The 18,087-nt window shown below is 40.2% G+C and overlaps 1 protein-coding gene across 5 annotated transcripts in view; it reads left to right on the plus strand.

Moving 5' to 3' along the window:
* Positions 1-1,152: 1,152 nt before the first annotated feature.
* LOC131253408 (uncharacterized) overlaps positions 1,153-18,087 on the plus strand; it is a 53,609-nt gene continuing 36,674 nt past the window's right edge. For 2 of the 5 annotated variants that reach the window (XM_058254384.1, XM_058254385.1), the window contains exons 1-4: positions 1,153-1,499; positions 8,013-8,357; positions 8,976-9,191; positions 15,545-16,191. In XM_058254384.1, coding sequence (XP_058110367.1) covers positions 1,266-1,499; positions 8,013-8,357; positions 8,976-9,191; positions 15,545-16,191 — 1,442 coding nt within the window. In that variant the 5' untranslated portion in view covers positions 1,153-1,265. Of the gene's footprint in view, positions 1,500-7,956; positions 8,358-8,975; positions 9,192-15,544; positions 16,192-18,087 lie in introns of all 5 variants that reach the window. The other 3 variants (XM_058254386.1, XM_058254388.1, XM_058254389.1) reach the window with 3 other exon arrangements.

The following is an 18,087-nucleotide window of genomic DNA, read 5'->3' on the forward strand; positions in this document are numbered from 1 at the left end:
CTACTTATATTCATGAATAGAGTTAAAACACTTTAATTCAACAACTCAAGATGCTCTATGGACATTGGCTAGCTAATGCCTAGCTGGTTACATGACTATTTGATGCCTTGTTGACTATATGGCTATGCCTTGTGTTGGGAACCACGGAAGCACACAAAGTGAAATCAAGCAAAGCACATGCAATCGCACAAACAAACCCAAACAAGAACAATTCAATTTTTACATGGAAAAACTCTTGTGAGAAAAAACCACGGCACAAAGTGACGAGTAATGCACAATGGAAAGCAGAATTACAAGAGATAGATGATCTTACCGATTTGAATAAGACTCAAATCTCCTTTAGACCCTAGCTATGCCCTTGAACCCTTAGAAACGTTTTAGAAAGCCCCAATCCACCTTAATCCCTCTCTAATCTCGATTACACCCGATATATATACTATCACAACTGGATTAGGAAATAAATGTCGTACTTACGTAACTCTGCGTGCGCTCGATGGGATCTTCGATGGCATCGATTAGTCATCGAAGCCCCGTCGATGACATCGAAGATCTATCGATGCCATCGAGTATCAACTTCAAAAACCGTTCAGCAAATAAATAAGATTTTTTTGAATTTTCTCGATGGAATCGAGCGGATTGTCGATGGCATCGACATCTGCTTGATGGAATTGAGTGGCCTGTCAATGACATCAATAGACCCTATTATAGACAGATTTTAGACAGCAACAACACCTTGTTGACTACAAGGCTATTTGACGCCATTGCCTCTTTAGACAAGTTCATGACGCCCTTGGACTATATATGAGATGCTTTACGCTTATCAATTATATGAGACATGATGCTTGAAGGGTATACGAAGTGCTATGATGCGCTTAGTCAACCCTAATTAACAAAGACACATTTTGTTACTGGTAACAATATACCTCTGAATTACCGGAGTACCCGTTTCTTCAAATGGTCCATGTAATTTCAATATCCAAGCCCTCTTAAAATTAAATCAGGGGTAAAATTGTCCCCCACTCGTCTACTCGCATTATATGGACAAACTTCATATCTTTTTAGTAAAAAATAAAAATAAATCCATAAGCAAAATATTAAACAGAAGGATATAAAATGATGGTGGACATTTAATCGACGGTTGTGAAAAAACAATAGCGAATGGTTCGAATTCAACAGGCTAACGTCCAATCCTCCATTAATCACATATTGAGATTGGTTCTTTTCAGAATCCAGTATCAAATAACAACCCAAGGCCGAATGAGATAATGCTCTGCCTTCCTTCGTCTCTCTTCCCCGCCATGGCCTCAGCTACCGTCCCCAATTCCAAGTTAAAGCTGCTGGCATCAACGGCCCTCATCAGCCACAGGACCATCTCTGGAAGAAGAAGCCCCCCAGCTGCAATCCTAGCCGTCCAACTCGCGATCCACCGCTACCCACGCCTTGTAGTTTCCCGTGCCACCGACGATGGCGCTGGTTCCATAGGTGCAGACCAAGTGAGTGTGCGTACCACACTTCTCGAAATCTCATTGCTTTCTTTCTTCTCTCGTCGAACTGAAAATCTATGGAGTTCGTTTTACCTCCGTCGCGACTGAGGATCCCAGCATGCGTTGCCCCACATGCTGAGATGGTCCGATTATCTGAGCCGTCTGTGTTGCTGTGGTGAACTATGTAAATAAGCTATTGTCCAATAATCACACGTCGTTGATGATCTGGGCCTTTGATTCTTGAAGTTGAATGTAGGCCGTTGAAAATTTTCTTTTCGATGTTCTAAATCCATCTACAGACAATGATGGTCTAAATAAGGAGAGCTAATCACCAACAGGCAAGGATTACAAATCAGTCTTGCTATACCATGTCATCTATCACCGAAACTGGGCTTTACCGACACGTTTGGGCCGGCATCGCTCTGATACAGATGTACTATTGACGGCTGAAACCAGTTTGTATCGGGTGATACATTCCAGTTTCAGACAATACTTTAAACATGGAGCTTGTGGCGTTCCATCTTTCCCAGTAAGTTGCTACTTGTGCAGGACATTGGTGCCATGAAAATGGTAGGACCCACCGAAAAGCCTTCACTTCTTGAATTCATTAGGTCGGCCAAACCTGTACGTCGGGCCAGACCACCTGTTTTCCATTGATGCTGACAATGTGGACCTTCTGATTTTCATGCCAGGTAATGTACATGGTGAGGCCTACTGTTTTCATGGCGCTGATGTCCAGTACTGTCCTTGATCTCTTTAAGCTAATTCCCAACTATTGAATTTGGCATCGTTGGCGGGAAAGAAATGGAGCTGCGGCTTGGATTGCTGAATTTGGTGTCAGTGCGTGATTTTCTTTATGCTAATGACATTGGCCTTTTGGATTCTTGATGTATCTTGGGCTAATTTTATGTATTTGGTTTTTTTTTTTTTTTGGAGAGGTATGTATTTGGCTTGATTATCTACCGGAAAGGAAAAAGGGGGTCTTTAAAAAAGGCTTGTGTTACCTGATAAGCAGGCTTTTTTTAAAAATTAAATCCTATTGTTTGATTTTGTAACTATGTTCTTCTTCTTTTTTCCAAATGAGAATCCTCTTCTTGGAAGCTATCCTTTCTGGTTAGGGCCTGTTTGGATTGGTGGAATCCAAAGGATAGATTTGGAATGGAAAATGTCAAATCTAAGGAAAATCGGGGATTAGGAAATCCGAGGAAAAGAATCCTTAAAGGGTTTGTTTTAGTTTTCATCATATCCAGAGAATGCTCAAAAAATGAAATTTGTTTATGAAAAGGTGTGAAAATGAGGATTATTAAGTTTTTGGGAGGAAAGGGAAAAATGGTTTTTTTTTTTTTTGATATAGGAAAACCATGGAAAGGAAAACCATTTTCCGTAGGTTATTTTATTGTTCCAATCAGCGGAAAACGTTGCATTTGCAAAGTTTTTTTTTTTTCACATGGGTACCTTCTGGATTCCAACAATCCAAACAAGTCCTTTATAGTGAAACTTGGGAATTCTCCTTATTTACTAACTCAACCAATAGGTTAACAGCTGGAAGAACAAGTGGTAGTTCATCCTTCTTTTTGTGTGGGTTTTCTTGTCCATTGCCTTAATGGATGTTTTTATTCCTTGATTCTTATTTGCCTTTTCAATAAATTGTAGTTACTCATAAAGAAATGGAATACTCTCCATTTGCTAATTTGTTTATGATTCATGGCATCATCATCATCTTCTAAGCCTTATCCCAACTAATTGTGGTTGGCTACATGAATTCTTTTCCGCCATCCACTCTATCAAGGGCTATAACTTTAGTTAGATAGTTGATCATCAAGTCTTTCTTACTACCTTCATTGATGTCCTTTTGGGCCTTCCCATTGCCCTTTTAGAGCCAGTGTACTAGCTCACTACTTCTAACTGGTGTGATTCTTGGTCTCCATTACACATAACCATACCATCTAAATCCACTTTTCCTCATCTTGCTACGTATTGGTGTTACTCCTAAATTCCCTCGAGTGCATTCATTCCTAATTCTATCCTTCTTTGTCTTGCCACCCATCCATGTCAACACGCTCATTTTAGCTACACTCATCTTATGGACATGGTATTCCTTAACTACTCAACATTAAGCATGGCCGGTCTTATGGTGATCGTATAAATTTCCCTTTCAGTTTGAGTGGTACATAATGATCACATAAAACTCTAGAGGCACATCTCTATCTCTTCCACCCCCTTGAATTTTATGGGAAATACCCTTCTTAATCTCTCCACTCTCATGAATTATCGACCCAAGATTGAAAGTGGCCATTTTGGGAAACTTCTTTGTCAATAATCTTAACTAATTCCTTCGTTCCCACTCCTATTTTTACTAAAATTGCACTCCATATATTCTGTTTTAGCTTGAACAATTTTAAATCCTTTAGATTTTAAAGCACCTCTCTATGAATCTAGCTTTATGTTTACGCCCTCCTGCGTCTGGTCAATCAAAACTATGTCATTTACAGACAACATGCACTATGGGATATCTTCCTGCAAATGTCTCGTTAATTTATCCATAACTAATGTGAAAAGGTATGGGCTTAATGTGACCCCTAGTGCAAGCCTACTGTAATTGGGAACTCACTTGTTTCTCCACAAGTGGTCCTTGCATTTGTTATCCTCCCTCATACATATCCCCTTCTCTCGGGGGGTGTAGTCCTCCAGCCTAGTTAGATTTCAAACATCTTAGGTCATGCCTCGAGCCACTATTGATATGCTATTTTCGTGGCACGGAGGTGGCATCGATAAAGATCTCAAAGTTATCTAGCATGCAACTGTTATGCCAATTTTTTGGGCAATTTGGAAGGAAAGGAACAACGTTGCTTTCAAAATCTCTCCTCTTCAATTTCCAGTGTGGTGATCTCTCAACATGTTGTGGAGTGGTCGATCAATCTCCAAATCTCTTATCGTTGTATCATCACTTCTTTCTTCTGAAAGCACCGACCATTTTGAGACTTGCACATAAACCAAAAGATTGCCATCGCAACCATCCTCCAAATTGCTTTACGAGAATTACCCATGGCCACTCCTTGCCACACCACAAAAGATGGTCAACTGACTCCGGCATAACCCATGAGGTATGGAAAATAAGGAGGAAGTGGTCCCAAACTTTATGAGTGAAGGGGCAATGAATGAGATAAACTCGGCATTCCCCATACATATGAGACATATATTAGGAAGAATGAGAGATCTTCGTTGAAGACATACATTAGGATAAATTTTCAATCTTAAAAAGAAAAAGTCAATATATTCTCGTTAAACTCCTCTCCCTACACTCACCATATTCTCTCTAGGGACCCTGTTGTAAGCTTTCTCTAAGTCAATAAAGACCTTTCGGAGATCCTTCTCTCACTATATTTCTTTATCAATTGTCTATGTACTTAAATAACTTCAGCGGTAGACCTCTAAAGTATGAAACCAAATTGATTTTCAAATACATTCGCCTCATGCCTTAGTCTTTGCTAAATCACTCTTTACCAAAATTTCATAGTATGACTCATAAGTTTAGTCCCATGATAGTTAGTGCATCTCCGTATGTCTCCTTTATTCTTATAAATAGGTACCACAATACTTTTCCTCTATTCATTCGCATTTTTTTGATCTTACAATCTTGTTGAACAACTTTGTCAACCAAAATAACTCAGTATCTCTCATACATTTCCAAACTAGTTATGATTCATGGCAAAGGTACGAACATTCATGCCTAGCCAAACATGTTTTATTCATTAAATCACGTGGACAATTGTTAATTACTCCAACTTTTCCTCGAGCTGGAGCGTAATTCATTGGTATCTTGAATTACGTAGTCCTATCTTAGTGATTAGGGAAGTTGCTAAGACGAGATGCTTAAACTTACCATTGGGTGTTCGAACTCATGAGTCACAGCATGAAGCTTTGGGAGAGGTGTGGAATAAAGTCTTACAAAAGTGCCAGAAAACTAGTTCAGCTTCATCTTAGTAAAAGCAACAACCAAAGCGATCTTTCTACTTAAACAATTGATGGATAAATACAGAGACAAGAAAAAGACACATACTTTGTATAGATTAGCAAAAAGCATACGATAGAGTATCTAGGGATGTTATGAGGTTAGTGATGTGGAGGAAAGTGGTCCCAAGAGGACATATCAACATGATTAAAGACATGTTTGAGGGTTCCGTTACAAGAGCGAGAACGACTTATTGTGAGATTGATGAGCTACCAATAGCTGTGGGTCTTCATCAGGAGCTGGCATTAAGCCCATACATTTTTGCAATTGCTAAAATTGATTAATTGCTAGTCTAGGATGAGTTCCCTTGCTTTGTGTGTTTGCAACAAGGTTTAAAAAAACAGTTACATAATGGCTGTTACGTAACAGCAATGGTGGGAACTGTTACGTGTTGTGGGGCTGTAATGATTGTTAATGAAAAAATGGCCCTTAACAGCCTGTTACGGGGCCGGTGCAGTTTTATTTATTTATCTTTTAAGGCCATAACAGCCATTACGGCCTGTATCAAACAGTTATGGCCACTGTTGCTGTTATCGAATACCTTGGTTTGCAGATTGTATAGTGATGGTCAACCAGACTAGAGAGGGACAAATGTTAAAATAGAGGTTTGGAGGATATTTCTATAGTTTAGAGGTTTAAAAATTAGAACAACTAGGAGTATTTGGAATCAACTTCATTACAAATATTATAGTGGCAATGGATTGGTTAAGATTGGTGGACGAGAAATTCTACAAAGAGATTTTTCTTTGTTAGCTTTTCTTTGTGATTGAGAAGGATGGAGGGATTGATGAGGATGTTTCCAATAGAATCAGATGCGGGTGGATGAGGTGGAGATGTGGCTCTGGAATGTTATGTGATCTCTGCATGCCAATATAGCTTTCAGCGAAAATTTCATGTGGCAGCCATTTCACTGGCCATGCTGTATGGGGCCGAGTTTTGGGAAGTCAGAGGGCAACATGAGAAAGCTTGAGTGTTGCAAAGATGCGAATGTTGAGATTGATGTTTTGGAAGACTAGGAAGGATATAATCCAGAATGGGTCAACTGAGGCAGTCTATGAGAATGATGGAGAGCATATTGAGATGGTTTGATCAATGTGCACCAAAGACTAAAGTTGGCTTCCATGAAGTGGGGAGCATGTATTAAGGTTATGGTCCACATTTATATTTCTCTTCCATTCTTTTTAACTAACTGTCTTTTGTACCTCATATACCAATTATGTGTGCCCATCTTCCATTTAGATTCCCCATGTTTCTTTCACAACTTTTTGTGGGGCACATTGTGGATGGACTATCGCTTGACAACCACGCTGTGGAGTGGAGCAAGGCTGTCCCGGCATTGAGGAAATTACCCTGTGCTCTTTTCTCGATCCACTGGTTTGAGATGCTGTAGTGTAATCCAAGGTTGGATAAGCCTACTGAGGTTTAGTCCCTGCTGCCAGCTGTTTGAGGGCAAATTTTGATGGCTGTTCTTTCAGGCACCCAGGTTTTGCGGGTATGGGTGGTTGCATTCAGGGCCATAATGCGAACATCATCTTGGAATTGTCCCATCCAATTGGTATTCAAGATTCCAACTATGCTGTGGCAGTGGCCAATCTCCAGGTGACAAAGTTACTGCCGGAAAACAATTTGCTGTCTGCAAAGCTGGATTTCTGCAGGTTGAGGCCCTTAGAAAGTTGTGGAGATGATTGCAGAAGTCTTGGATCTATGTAGAGGCAAACCGATCCAGTTCAAGAAAATTAGCAGAGAAACTAACGAGGTTGCTGATTCACTTGCAAAAGCAGGAGTCTGGTCAAGGGATGAAGGTGTTTGACTACGAAATATGTAACGGCTCCTTTTTTGGGTTATGTTTGGGGTCAGATGCAACCTAGTTTTTATTCTGCAGCTTCTAAGGCTGCGTTGTTGTATTTCCATTCTGTTTTTCCTTTCCAAAAAAAAAAAAAAAAAAAACAAGAAGAAGAAGAAATGGAGACGGGTTCCAGCATTCTACTTTTTTCTCATATGATGGAATAAGGACTCCATCGAAGCCAGTATCGTTCCATGGTTTGTCAGTTCCCACACCCACCCCCTTATGAATGATGGGTCAGGTGTTCATGATCCATATAGGCTCTGGAATGTGTAGTAATGTATTATGTTTGAATAAATGTGCCCCAGCTAGTGTCTTTTCCAACGTCTGTTGTAAAGGACAGATGCCACTGCTTTGAGACCTGATCTCTCTCATTGAAATTCTTTAATGTTTCCTTAGTGTTCTCTCCAATTCTTGTGCATTATATTGATTGCGTAGAATCAAATGGTTTTAATAAAGCATCACTAACTTCAAAAAAATAAAAAAATAAAAAAAATAAATCAAATGGTTGGTCTTCTTTTTTTATCATGTTCTATTGAGAGTCTATGCTTTGTACTGGTCGCAAGAATTTTCTTTTTCTTGAGTTTCTTTTGATTACTTTTCAATTTTTGTTCCAGGATGCTGTCAAGCTTTTCATTGGTAGCCGACAAGTGCTAGTGTGTTTTTATTTCAGGGTATTGAAGCCTTCAAGAGCAGTGCTCCTGGAGCTGGTTATGTGGGGTTGTTTGTTCGCATGCTTGGGATAGATAATGACCCCCTTGACAGGGAACAAGCAATAATCGCACTCTGGAAATATTCACAAGGAGGAAAGACTTGTATTGATGAGATTATGCAATTTCGTGGTTGCATTACTCTAACCATTAACCTTCTAAAATCAGAATCCCTTTCTACCTGCGAAGCGGCTGCAGGCCTTTTACGAACAATATCCTCGGTCAACCCCTACAGAGACTCCATAGCCGGAAGCGGGGCAATAGAAGAAATAACGGGACTGCTGAGTAGATCCTTTCTGGCTGCAGAGGTATGAATGAGACCTATTATTCTGTTAGGGGGTGCGCTCCAGTGGTACATGTACCACCGTAAGCTTTTGGTGGTACAGGGAAGATGTAGGGCCCACATGATGCATTCACACTATCCAGATCGTTTATCAGCTGCATCACCTCAGATAACCTATGGAGCCAAAAATCACACCAATTCAAAACTCAGATAGGCCACGACACAGGAAACAATTGAGAAGGAACTGTCACCATTGATTAGAATGGAGGCTTAATGTGTTGTGTATATGTAATCAAGGCCATTCAGATCATTAATCCAATCCAAATGAAGGGTTTGGCCAAGATTCAGGCTGTTTTACAACTCGTGTGGGCCCCTGTGAAATTCAAGGGCGTGCATTTCCTCCCAACTTGTTCCCCTTGCTGTGGCCCACCTTAGTTTTGGGTGGTCCAGCTGAGTTTTGGGTTCTAGTGGTTGTCTGAGGTGACACATCTGATGGACAGTTTGGCTGTATGAATACATCATGTGGGCCCCACGTCTGCTGGTACCACAATAAGCTTACGGTGGTTACCAGTGCCAATGAAGGCAATCCTGTTAGAAATATCTGCATACCAAGCCATGACTGATTCTTAACTTATTTCCGCAGGTAAAGGAGCAAACCCTATGTACCTTGTGGAACTTATCTGTTGACGAGAAGCTTAGAGAGAAGATTGCAAGCACAGAGCTTCTTCCAGCGCTAATTAAGTTCCTTGATGATGAGGAAGTAAAAGTACAGGAGGCAGCAGGAGGGGTATTGGCAAATCTGGCTTTAAGCCACTCTAATCACAGCATCATGGTCGAAGCTGGTGTAATTCAAAAGCTGGTGAGGCCTGCTGTTCATTTCTTTTATTTGTAACAAGGATTTAAGAACTTGGTATTGAATGCTGAGGGGGCCAAGCCAAACACCTTGTCGAGTCATCGAGTCCAATGCGACTTTGATTAGTGAAATGTGATTGAGAAAGAAAAGAAAACAACAGAGAATTATGGACTATGGTGGAATCATGCAAGTTTAAAAGATTTGTTAAGCTCTTTTTTTTAGTAGAGCTTTGCTAAGCTCACACGCATGTGCAATAAAGCTCGTGTACGCGCCACCCATGCTAGAATGGCACATAGTTGTGAGATCTAGTCCATCCATCCGGCCAGTCAGATCTTGTAAATGTTTCCTAAAGATAATATCTAGTCCAATCAGCATGAGGGCCCCGATATTAGAAACCAGTGGCTGGGTCATAAAACTTCAGCCAAGCTTTTCAGAGCTGTGCATTTGTTTTGCAAACTGTGGCCGACCTGACCAGTGGATCAACCTGATTCTTGTTCTAGGGCATCAATATGGTGGTGCCATTTTGATGGACGATTGGATCTTGGACCTATTGTGCCATGCTGGCACATGTGTGGCATGTACCTGTGCTTTATTTCACACATGTGGGCTTAGCGAAGCTCATTTTAGTACATTAATGCCCAATGGTGCTTTGCGATTGTGGAATGTAGAATTGTAGATTACAAGTTCCTCACTATTTGATGGGAGAAAAGATAGTAAACAGCTAATGAACAATCATCAATCAACATTATCTAGAGTCTAGACCACTGTGTCACTTCATTAGTGATTTTTGAGTTGTGGAGACTTGAAGAACATAATTCAAAATGACTGCATTATACAATAGACTGATCAATCCATATTGCAGAATAGCTATAATTAGTTCATTACAAAGTAAAATGGTCTATAGGCATCTAAATGTCTGATGATGCCAATTAAAATGATACATGCCTTTAAGCTAAATAGAGGGATGGTGCAACTTGATTTTGTTATCATCTATACTGTATCAATATTTCAATCGGAGAAAAGTATAGGTCCCAAGATATTACTCATATCATATTCTAGAGGTGTCAGCTCCATGTTTAAAGTCTCTAAAGATATGATTATTTGATTCTCACTTCTCAGCCTCCTAGAGCCAAGTTGAACATTATAAGCTCTTTATAGTTGCTCTCATAATGTTTTCTTTTTTCTTTGTTTTTTTTAATAATAATTGAAATTTTGCTTTAAAGTGAAATAGAATATCAAGCACAAACATTCTTTTATGATACAAAAGCTGTTGTGTGACACCTCCTTCAGCTAAGGGAGTTGTACATGTCATTAGCTTTTCTCCTTGCAAAAGCAAATGAAATGCTTAGTATGTTGATCAAGGTGTTCCGTATCCGTTATGATACGGCCATAAAGGCTGATATGTATTGGTAACGGCTGTGACCGTTACACGATACGAGGTTGAAACATGGCAATTGGTTTTTTTGGGACCGTATTGATCGTTACGGCAGTCTTAATGGCCGTTATAGGGCATAACGAACGTTACCCCCATATCGGTCGAAAAAACGGCTACTTTTTTTAAATCCATTTTCTCATTTTTCCACTTTTCTTATTCTAAAAACTTTCCTGGATTATTCTACAACAAATTTCGACCATTCTTACTATAGCTTTTATGATTAAAACCGTAGATTGAAGTAATTTGGACGAATAAAAGCTTCGAGGGCAAGTTTTAAAAAAATCGAAAAAAGTGGTATTTATGCCTTTCTTTTCCTATTTCTAGGTCTAATGCGTGATTGTGATTTGTAAATATTAGAAACACATAGTCATGTTCATAAATTCACCAAATACAATACTCTCACCATAGACCTGACCGTTACACTACCACAAACATGGTCAAAACAAAAAATGAATACATATTTAGAATGTTTACATCATTCTGGATTTTCTAAATATTTTTTCAGGATTTTTCGGACAATTTTTTTTTCAACCATTATGGGGGTCGTAATGGTCATTACACCCCTGTATTGGCCGTAATGATCGTTGCAACAGATACCCGTATCGGTAACAGTGGTGACCATTATGGCCACTATTATTGATACGGAATACCTTGATGTTGATTCACTAATAAATTTCTCCAATGACACAGGAGAATTTCCAAGTTACATAGTACCTCATCAAAGCCCAAAAGATGACATTACTTAAATCTTCTTTGGTTAGTTTGCTTTCATCATCACACTATCTCTAAACACGACTTCAATGAGCACGACAATGATTTAGATGACTATCACCGCCGCCACCAACATCACCACCCTTTGAAACAGGTTAGGAATGCATGCATAATTGTTACCTTGATGTTGATGAATTTACTGTCTGTTAACCAATGTTGTGAAGACTAATTATGAGGGGAAAATGCCCAGAGCTATTGGTGTTATATTATGTAGAGATAGCGAGAAAATGAGAAGAGGGAGAGTCTGGGAAGTGCTTTCTTGTATAGGAAGTATTTTATATACTATGCATATTAGAATTTTGCTAAGTGCTTTGGTGAAGATTGATACATGAACAAAATGTTGTATTTAGGTAAATTGGGGTAAGAGCCATCAGATATTCAGATTGGGAGAATGATTGTTTACAGGCATACTGAGATGTTGGTTTGATGTAGAGTTTAGCTTATTTGAAGTTATAATCTTTGTATCTTCTCCTTGAACTGGAGCTCATCAGAGCATTGCAAAGTCATAATTTGTCATTTAAGTTGAGTTTACTAAAGTTGAGCTCATTAAAGTGTGTGTAGAAGTTGAGCTCATCAAAAATTTGCTCATTGAAGTGTTGAGTTTTGTACATTGAAACCTCTGGAGGTCATTGAAGTTTCAGTTGATTGGATTAATGCTTATTGATGTCTTGAGTTGAACTTATTGAAGATGCTGGTTTTCTTATGCATAAGCATTGGTTATAAGATTGTTTGTGTGTAAGGTGCTTGCATTTGACATTTTTTGGTTAATGAAATGACTGGCTAGTAAGACCAACAGCATTTGTCTTTCCTAGAATGTTACATGTCTTCGGGGGTTTTATGGAGACTTCTCATAAGGTTACAAAGACAGTGCATGGAAAGCACTCGCACTGTGAGGATTCAGTCCAGAAATACTACTATGTAGAATCAACTCAGTTAGTCTGCAATGCAATGGCATGGGTTATTGAAACTGACTCTGACTGCTATCTTGATCAATCATGGCCTCTTTCATAATCTACACCTACAATTTGATATGAATGACATTCATTAAAAAAGAAGAAGAAGAAAGGTGATAAATGACATCAAAGAGTGAAAAAGAACAAGAAGAGAGGAGAAGACCCGTCGTTTGGGGAAAGGAGACTTTCTTCAATACTTCAACAAATACATAATATGGAAACCCAACTTCTTCCAAAAGTTCCCATAAATCCTAAACCCACACTCATAATTGATGCAACAAAACTGCAGGAACTGTATAGAGAATGCTAGTGTATTGTATTTATTGTGTGTCCTTTTAGTGTAAGTGCATGTGTACACTTCCCTATTCTCCTGCAGTGTACTATATGCTTTTTCATAATAAAATATTATGTGTTAGGGCATGCAAGCCTAACACATCATCTCTCCCAAACTTTCCTCCTCCTTCTCTCTCAATATTCTCATCTCTTCTTCACATTATCCTCATCAAGTCTTTTTCTACTTGGTATCAGAGCAAGTTGAAGGCATTCCGCATCCAACAGGTTGACGTCAGCAGCCGTACGGCTGACGTCAGCGTTGTACGGACGCATGGGCTCTGTTTGAGCTAAAAGTTTAGAGGTTTGATAGATCTTGATTTTAGAAGATTTGTCATGATTTTTTCAGAATTTATTGGACCTCATTTCATGGTATTTTGGGTGAAATAGAGAAATTCGAAAATCGGTTACAGATTCCGTTTTTCTTCGATCTACCTCAAATCGGTAAGCTTTTCTTCGGTTTCTTTGCTCAAGATGGACCGAAATCTTCCTCCCAAGCTATCCATGGTGGATTTTTTTACTTAAGATCAATGTTTGAGAGGTTTTTAACCTCAAATGGGCGTGCGGCTGGGCCGTTTTTCACTCGGTCAGGCCCTATTTGACTGCGTTTCATGGTATTTTGGATGATTGATATTTGTTTGAGGTTTATCTCTTGTTATGTTGAAGGATTGAGTGAGATAGAGTTGTTTGAATCAATCTTTCTTGGCATAGGGGGTCTCTTGGCATAGGTTTATTTCTCTTGGACTCTATTATGGCTGACAAAGGGCCCTCATCTCTTGGCATAGGGTCTCTTGAATCTAACCCCTTGCAGATAACCTCCATTAAGTTGAATGGTGACAACTATCTTCAATGGGCACAATCTGTAAAAGTATTTTTAGGAGCCCGTGACAAGTTGTCGTATATTTTGGATGATTCCCCAAGCTCTACAGATGTTACCTACAAGTCTTGGACAAAGGAGAATTATTAGGCCGGACCTGATTTTCCTGACCCCCCGTGGGAGAATAATATATTAGTGAGGCATATTTGCTGCTCTCGAGATTCGAACAGAGGACCTTCCGCTCTGATACCATGTTAAACAACCATTTACTCCAAAAGCTTAAGCTGTCAGAGTGTGGTGTATCAATGTATATCAAGGGACTTTATTACTCTAACCAACTGTACTTATCAGATTTGGTATGTTCACCTATCTTTGGTGCTTCCCATGGATGATCTGGACCATCCATCCTCGCAAATTCGGGCGATTTCATGGGTGGGCCAAGGTATGGATGTTATCATCACTGGACCAAATTGACTTAAGTAGGAGTGGATTTTGTTCACTTGAGACCCATCACCCCTGGCTGATCCATGATGGCTCCCACATGGCTGCATGGTCAAATGATCATGACTGCCCTTCTTGTGGGCTCTATCCTGGAAAGGGTGATTGTACTAAAATCACACTGATGAGATGGTTCTTGGCGCTTTATTTTATGATTGGACCTTGACTATTTTATCTTTTAATTGCCATTTTGAAGGTGCTAATCATTGGACTGACGTGATGGGCACTGTTTGGATGCATGGTGGATGATCTGGACCTTGTGGGCCCCAATGTGGTGTGCTATTGTACAAAAATCATAGAGCTGTATGAAAGGGGAAAACGTGTCTTTTCTCTTGGGAAATTAAGGATATCTTGAACTTGTACAAAGACCAACTGAAACTTTTAATGGCACCATTCCTATTCTGATTTTGATGAACCTACTGTCCTTATGCACTCTGGAGCATACGTAAGTAGATTTTTGTTATACTTGAGAGCAGTACGATATTGAGATTTCTTCTCTTGCTTATATTTCATCACAAGACAAGATTGTGCGCTCCTGCTTCCGTTTCATAGCTGATTAGCAGTTTAAATTTGCTAGCATTCTGAGAGTTGCCGCTTCCCTTCACTGTTTGCGCAACTATATTATAGACTTGTTGGTAAGGATACTACAGAAAACCATCACAAATTCTTTAGTGCTGAACTGTTGCAGTTGACTATGCATCACCTTTCTGAGGGGAGAGTCAGATCAAGTATTTCATGTAGCCTTGTGCTGCTTTCTTGTTATCTGTAGAGTGGAGGGCTAGTTACATAGCTAATTTTGTTTGTTTTATGGTTGGACTAGTTGCTTGTAGAAAGCCCTTTCACATTCATTTAACTTCAAAATTCCCTAATGGGATATGTGACTAAGACTATTTTGCATTTTCAGATTTCCTTATGTCAGATGTTGACTAGATGTAGCTAACTAGTTGGACTAGTTAGTTGTAGGAAGAGTTATCTCATGCATTTAACCTCAAAACGAATCTTGCTAAGCCCACATGTGTGCAATAAAGCTCATGTATGCGCCACATATGTGCCAGATGGCACTATAGGTCCAAGATCTAATCCATCCTTCAGAATTGCACCACTTTGTTGATGCCCTAGATGAAGAATAAAGTTGATCGATCCACTGATCAGGTGTGCTACAGTTTGAAAATAAATGTACGGCACTGAAAAACTTGGCAGAAAATTTTCTAACACGTCCACCGGCTTTCAATGGTGGGGTCCGCATGCTGAGTGGACCAGATTTAATTTTGGGAAAACAGAAAAGGTTGGATGATTGGATCTCTCTGTGTGCCATGCTAGTACATGTCTGGCGTGTACATGAGCTTTATTGCACTCACGTGTGCACCTATCAAAGCTCCCTCAAAATTGCCTTTTTGGCATATGTTGAGTAGATGGGTTATTTTGCATTTTCAGTTTTCATTCTGTCAGATGTCATAAGGGCTTTAATCACTTTGGTGCATTGATAGTTGAATGCTAGATTCTATATACTCTATTCTTTTCGTCTTTTTTCTTAATCAATGAATAATGGCTGCAGGCAGAGATCTTAAAAAGCAGAGAAGGATCTAATGTCACTAGGAAAGAAGCGAAAAGTGTGCTGTTGGAAATGGCCAAAGACGAATACCATAGAATTCTTATCCTCGAAGAGGGTCTGCTCCTAGTCCCTATAATTGGTGCAGCTGCTTATAAATCCTTCAGGCCCGTTTCTCACTCATGGCCTTCTTTACCTGATGGAACCGAATTGGAGCGGAGTTCATCAAGCCCTTCAAGATTTGGTGCATCCGAACTACTACTTGGATTAAATATTAAAGATGAGGGCTTAAACATGGAAGAAGCTAAAATGAATGCTATAGTTGGACGTACGCAGCAGCAATTTCTTGCACGTATTGGAGCTATAGAATTGGAAAATGGAAGGAAACCTCAATTAGAATTGCCTCCCGACAATCAGCATACTCTTTTGCCATGGATGGATGGTGTTGCTCGGTTAGTTTTGATTCTTGGACTTGATGATCAATCAGCCATTGCAAGGGCTGCACAGTCTATCGCTGATGCAGCTATTAATGAACATATGCGGATCTCATTCAAGGAAGCTGGCGCTGTCCAGCATCTTGTTCAGCTACTAGGCCATGATAGTGATGCTGTTAGGGTTTCTGTTGCGCATGCTTTGGAGAGGCTAGCTTTCAGGTGATTTATTGATATTCTAAAATAGTTTCAGATCCTATGTATGTGCATCTTCAATAGGCGCACATTTGTGCTGATGAATTTCGCGGAGATGTATTCATAGGGGTGGCAATGGGCTAGGCCAAGCTAGGCCTAGGCCTAGCCTAACACTAAAGACCCAAGGCCCGAGCCTGGCCCAAGCTTGGCATGGCCTTGGCATAGCAGGCCCAAACCCGAGCCCAAAAAAATTGGTTGTGCCAGGGCCCAAACCAGCCCTAGAATTGATAAAATCCTTATTTTCTACTTGAATATCGCTAATCTATCCATCGATAAAGTGGGCCACATGCACAAAGAAATAGGGGAATGAAACCCGCACTATTTTCATGATGGATGAGGGTTTGAATGACATATTTGTATGATATAACACGTGTACATACAAAAACAGTCGGGCTGGGTCAGGCTAAAATGATGAGCGCAAATTGATGCGGGCCATGCATGCAAGGCCCAAGCTTGGCCCACAGACCAAGCTAGTAGGTCCAAGCCTAGCCCAAGGCTTGGTTGGGCTCATTGAGTCGGGTGGGCGGTCTGGCCCATTGTTGCCCTTGTATATTTGTAGATTTTTTTTGAAAGGTAACAATAATTTATTAAAAAGAGCTGAAATACCAGCTAAAGACATAAATTACAACCTACTAAGAACTCAATACAAGAAGCCCACCCCAACAAATCCGACCTAGCTTTCCCAAACACTTCCAAAACCAAACCACTCTGATTGTGAAAGCATTGGTTATTCCTCTCACCATGCAGAGCCCAAATACCCTCAAGGAGGGCAAACCTCCATATCATCTTACCTTCTTTTCCTACCTCCCCCCTTGCCACTCTAGAAAGAGGCCTTCGATGGATCTTGGCATGACCCACTCCATCCTGAAGCTTCTAAGGAAACCCATCCACAAACCTCTAGAAAAAGGGTAATGAATAAAAAGGTGGTCAACTGATTTTGCATTCCGCATACACATGACATGGATATTGGGGATATCCATCCTTTTCTTCTGAAGGTTGTCGACTATTAACACTCTATTCCTTCCCACCAATCGCGTAAGGGCTGCCATCTACAATGGCAGACAAAGAAAGTATGCCCACCATGCATCCTGTGAGAGGCCCCATGCAGCAACCTGTAAAATGACCAGAAAGAAAACCGCCCGGTCTGTCCTTGTTCCACACCATACAATCTCGCTTGTCTGCCAACAGATGAAGGCTGTGGAGATGCTTCGTCAGCCAAATAGTTTTCCACTTCCTCAACTGACAAGCTCCTTCTACAAGGGAGGTCCAAACCACCACCCTCACTTATTAAGGAAAAACACCTAGCCAAGGAATATTCACACCAGAGGAAAGCTTGGCTAGCCTTGGATATTCCTCTTTATGAGATTTCTCCTCTTCACACATGTTTTCCCATAAATGGATCCTGCTTTCATGCCCCAACAAAAACCCAATACCCTCCTTAAACTTAGGGCCTAGTGTTAGGGTGTTGCCCTTGAAAACTAATGTTTATGTTGTTATGTGACCTTTTATATATGATCATTTGTTGATTGTCCAAGTTAATTGTGTGTGGAACATGTTTGTGATTAAGGATTTGTTGTCCTTGGGCACTTTGAGATTGGATATGTCGGTATATGACTAGAGAGATGTGATCCATGGATCTCAGTGCCTTAGCCTTGACCACGTAAGTGTTTGGATGCCCTTATGCTATTAGATTGGTCATCTTATGTAAGGGGACTAACTTTGTATTAGGATGGACAGTTTTCACCATTGGGTTGCACTTGGTGTCAGAATACCTTTGCCTGGTATCGATCCCTAGTAGGGGTGGCTAACAGTGAAGTGTCAAGTGCTAGTGGGATGTACTAACAAGCTAACCAAAAAAAAAAA

This window comes from Magnolia sinica, chromosome 8 (genome assembly GCF_029962835.1).
Source record: "Magnolia sinica isolate HGM2019 chromosome 8, MsV1, whole genome shotgun sequence".
Classification (NCBI taxonomy): Eukaryota; Viridiplantae; Streptophyta; class Magnoliopsida; order Magnoliales; family Magnoliaceae; genus Magnolia; species Magnolia sinica.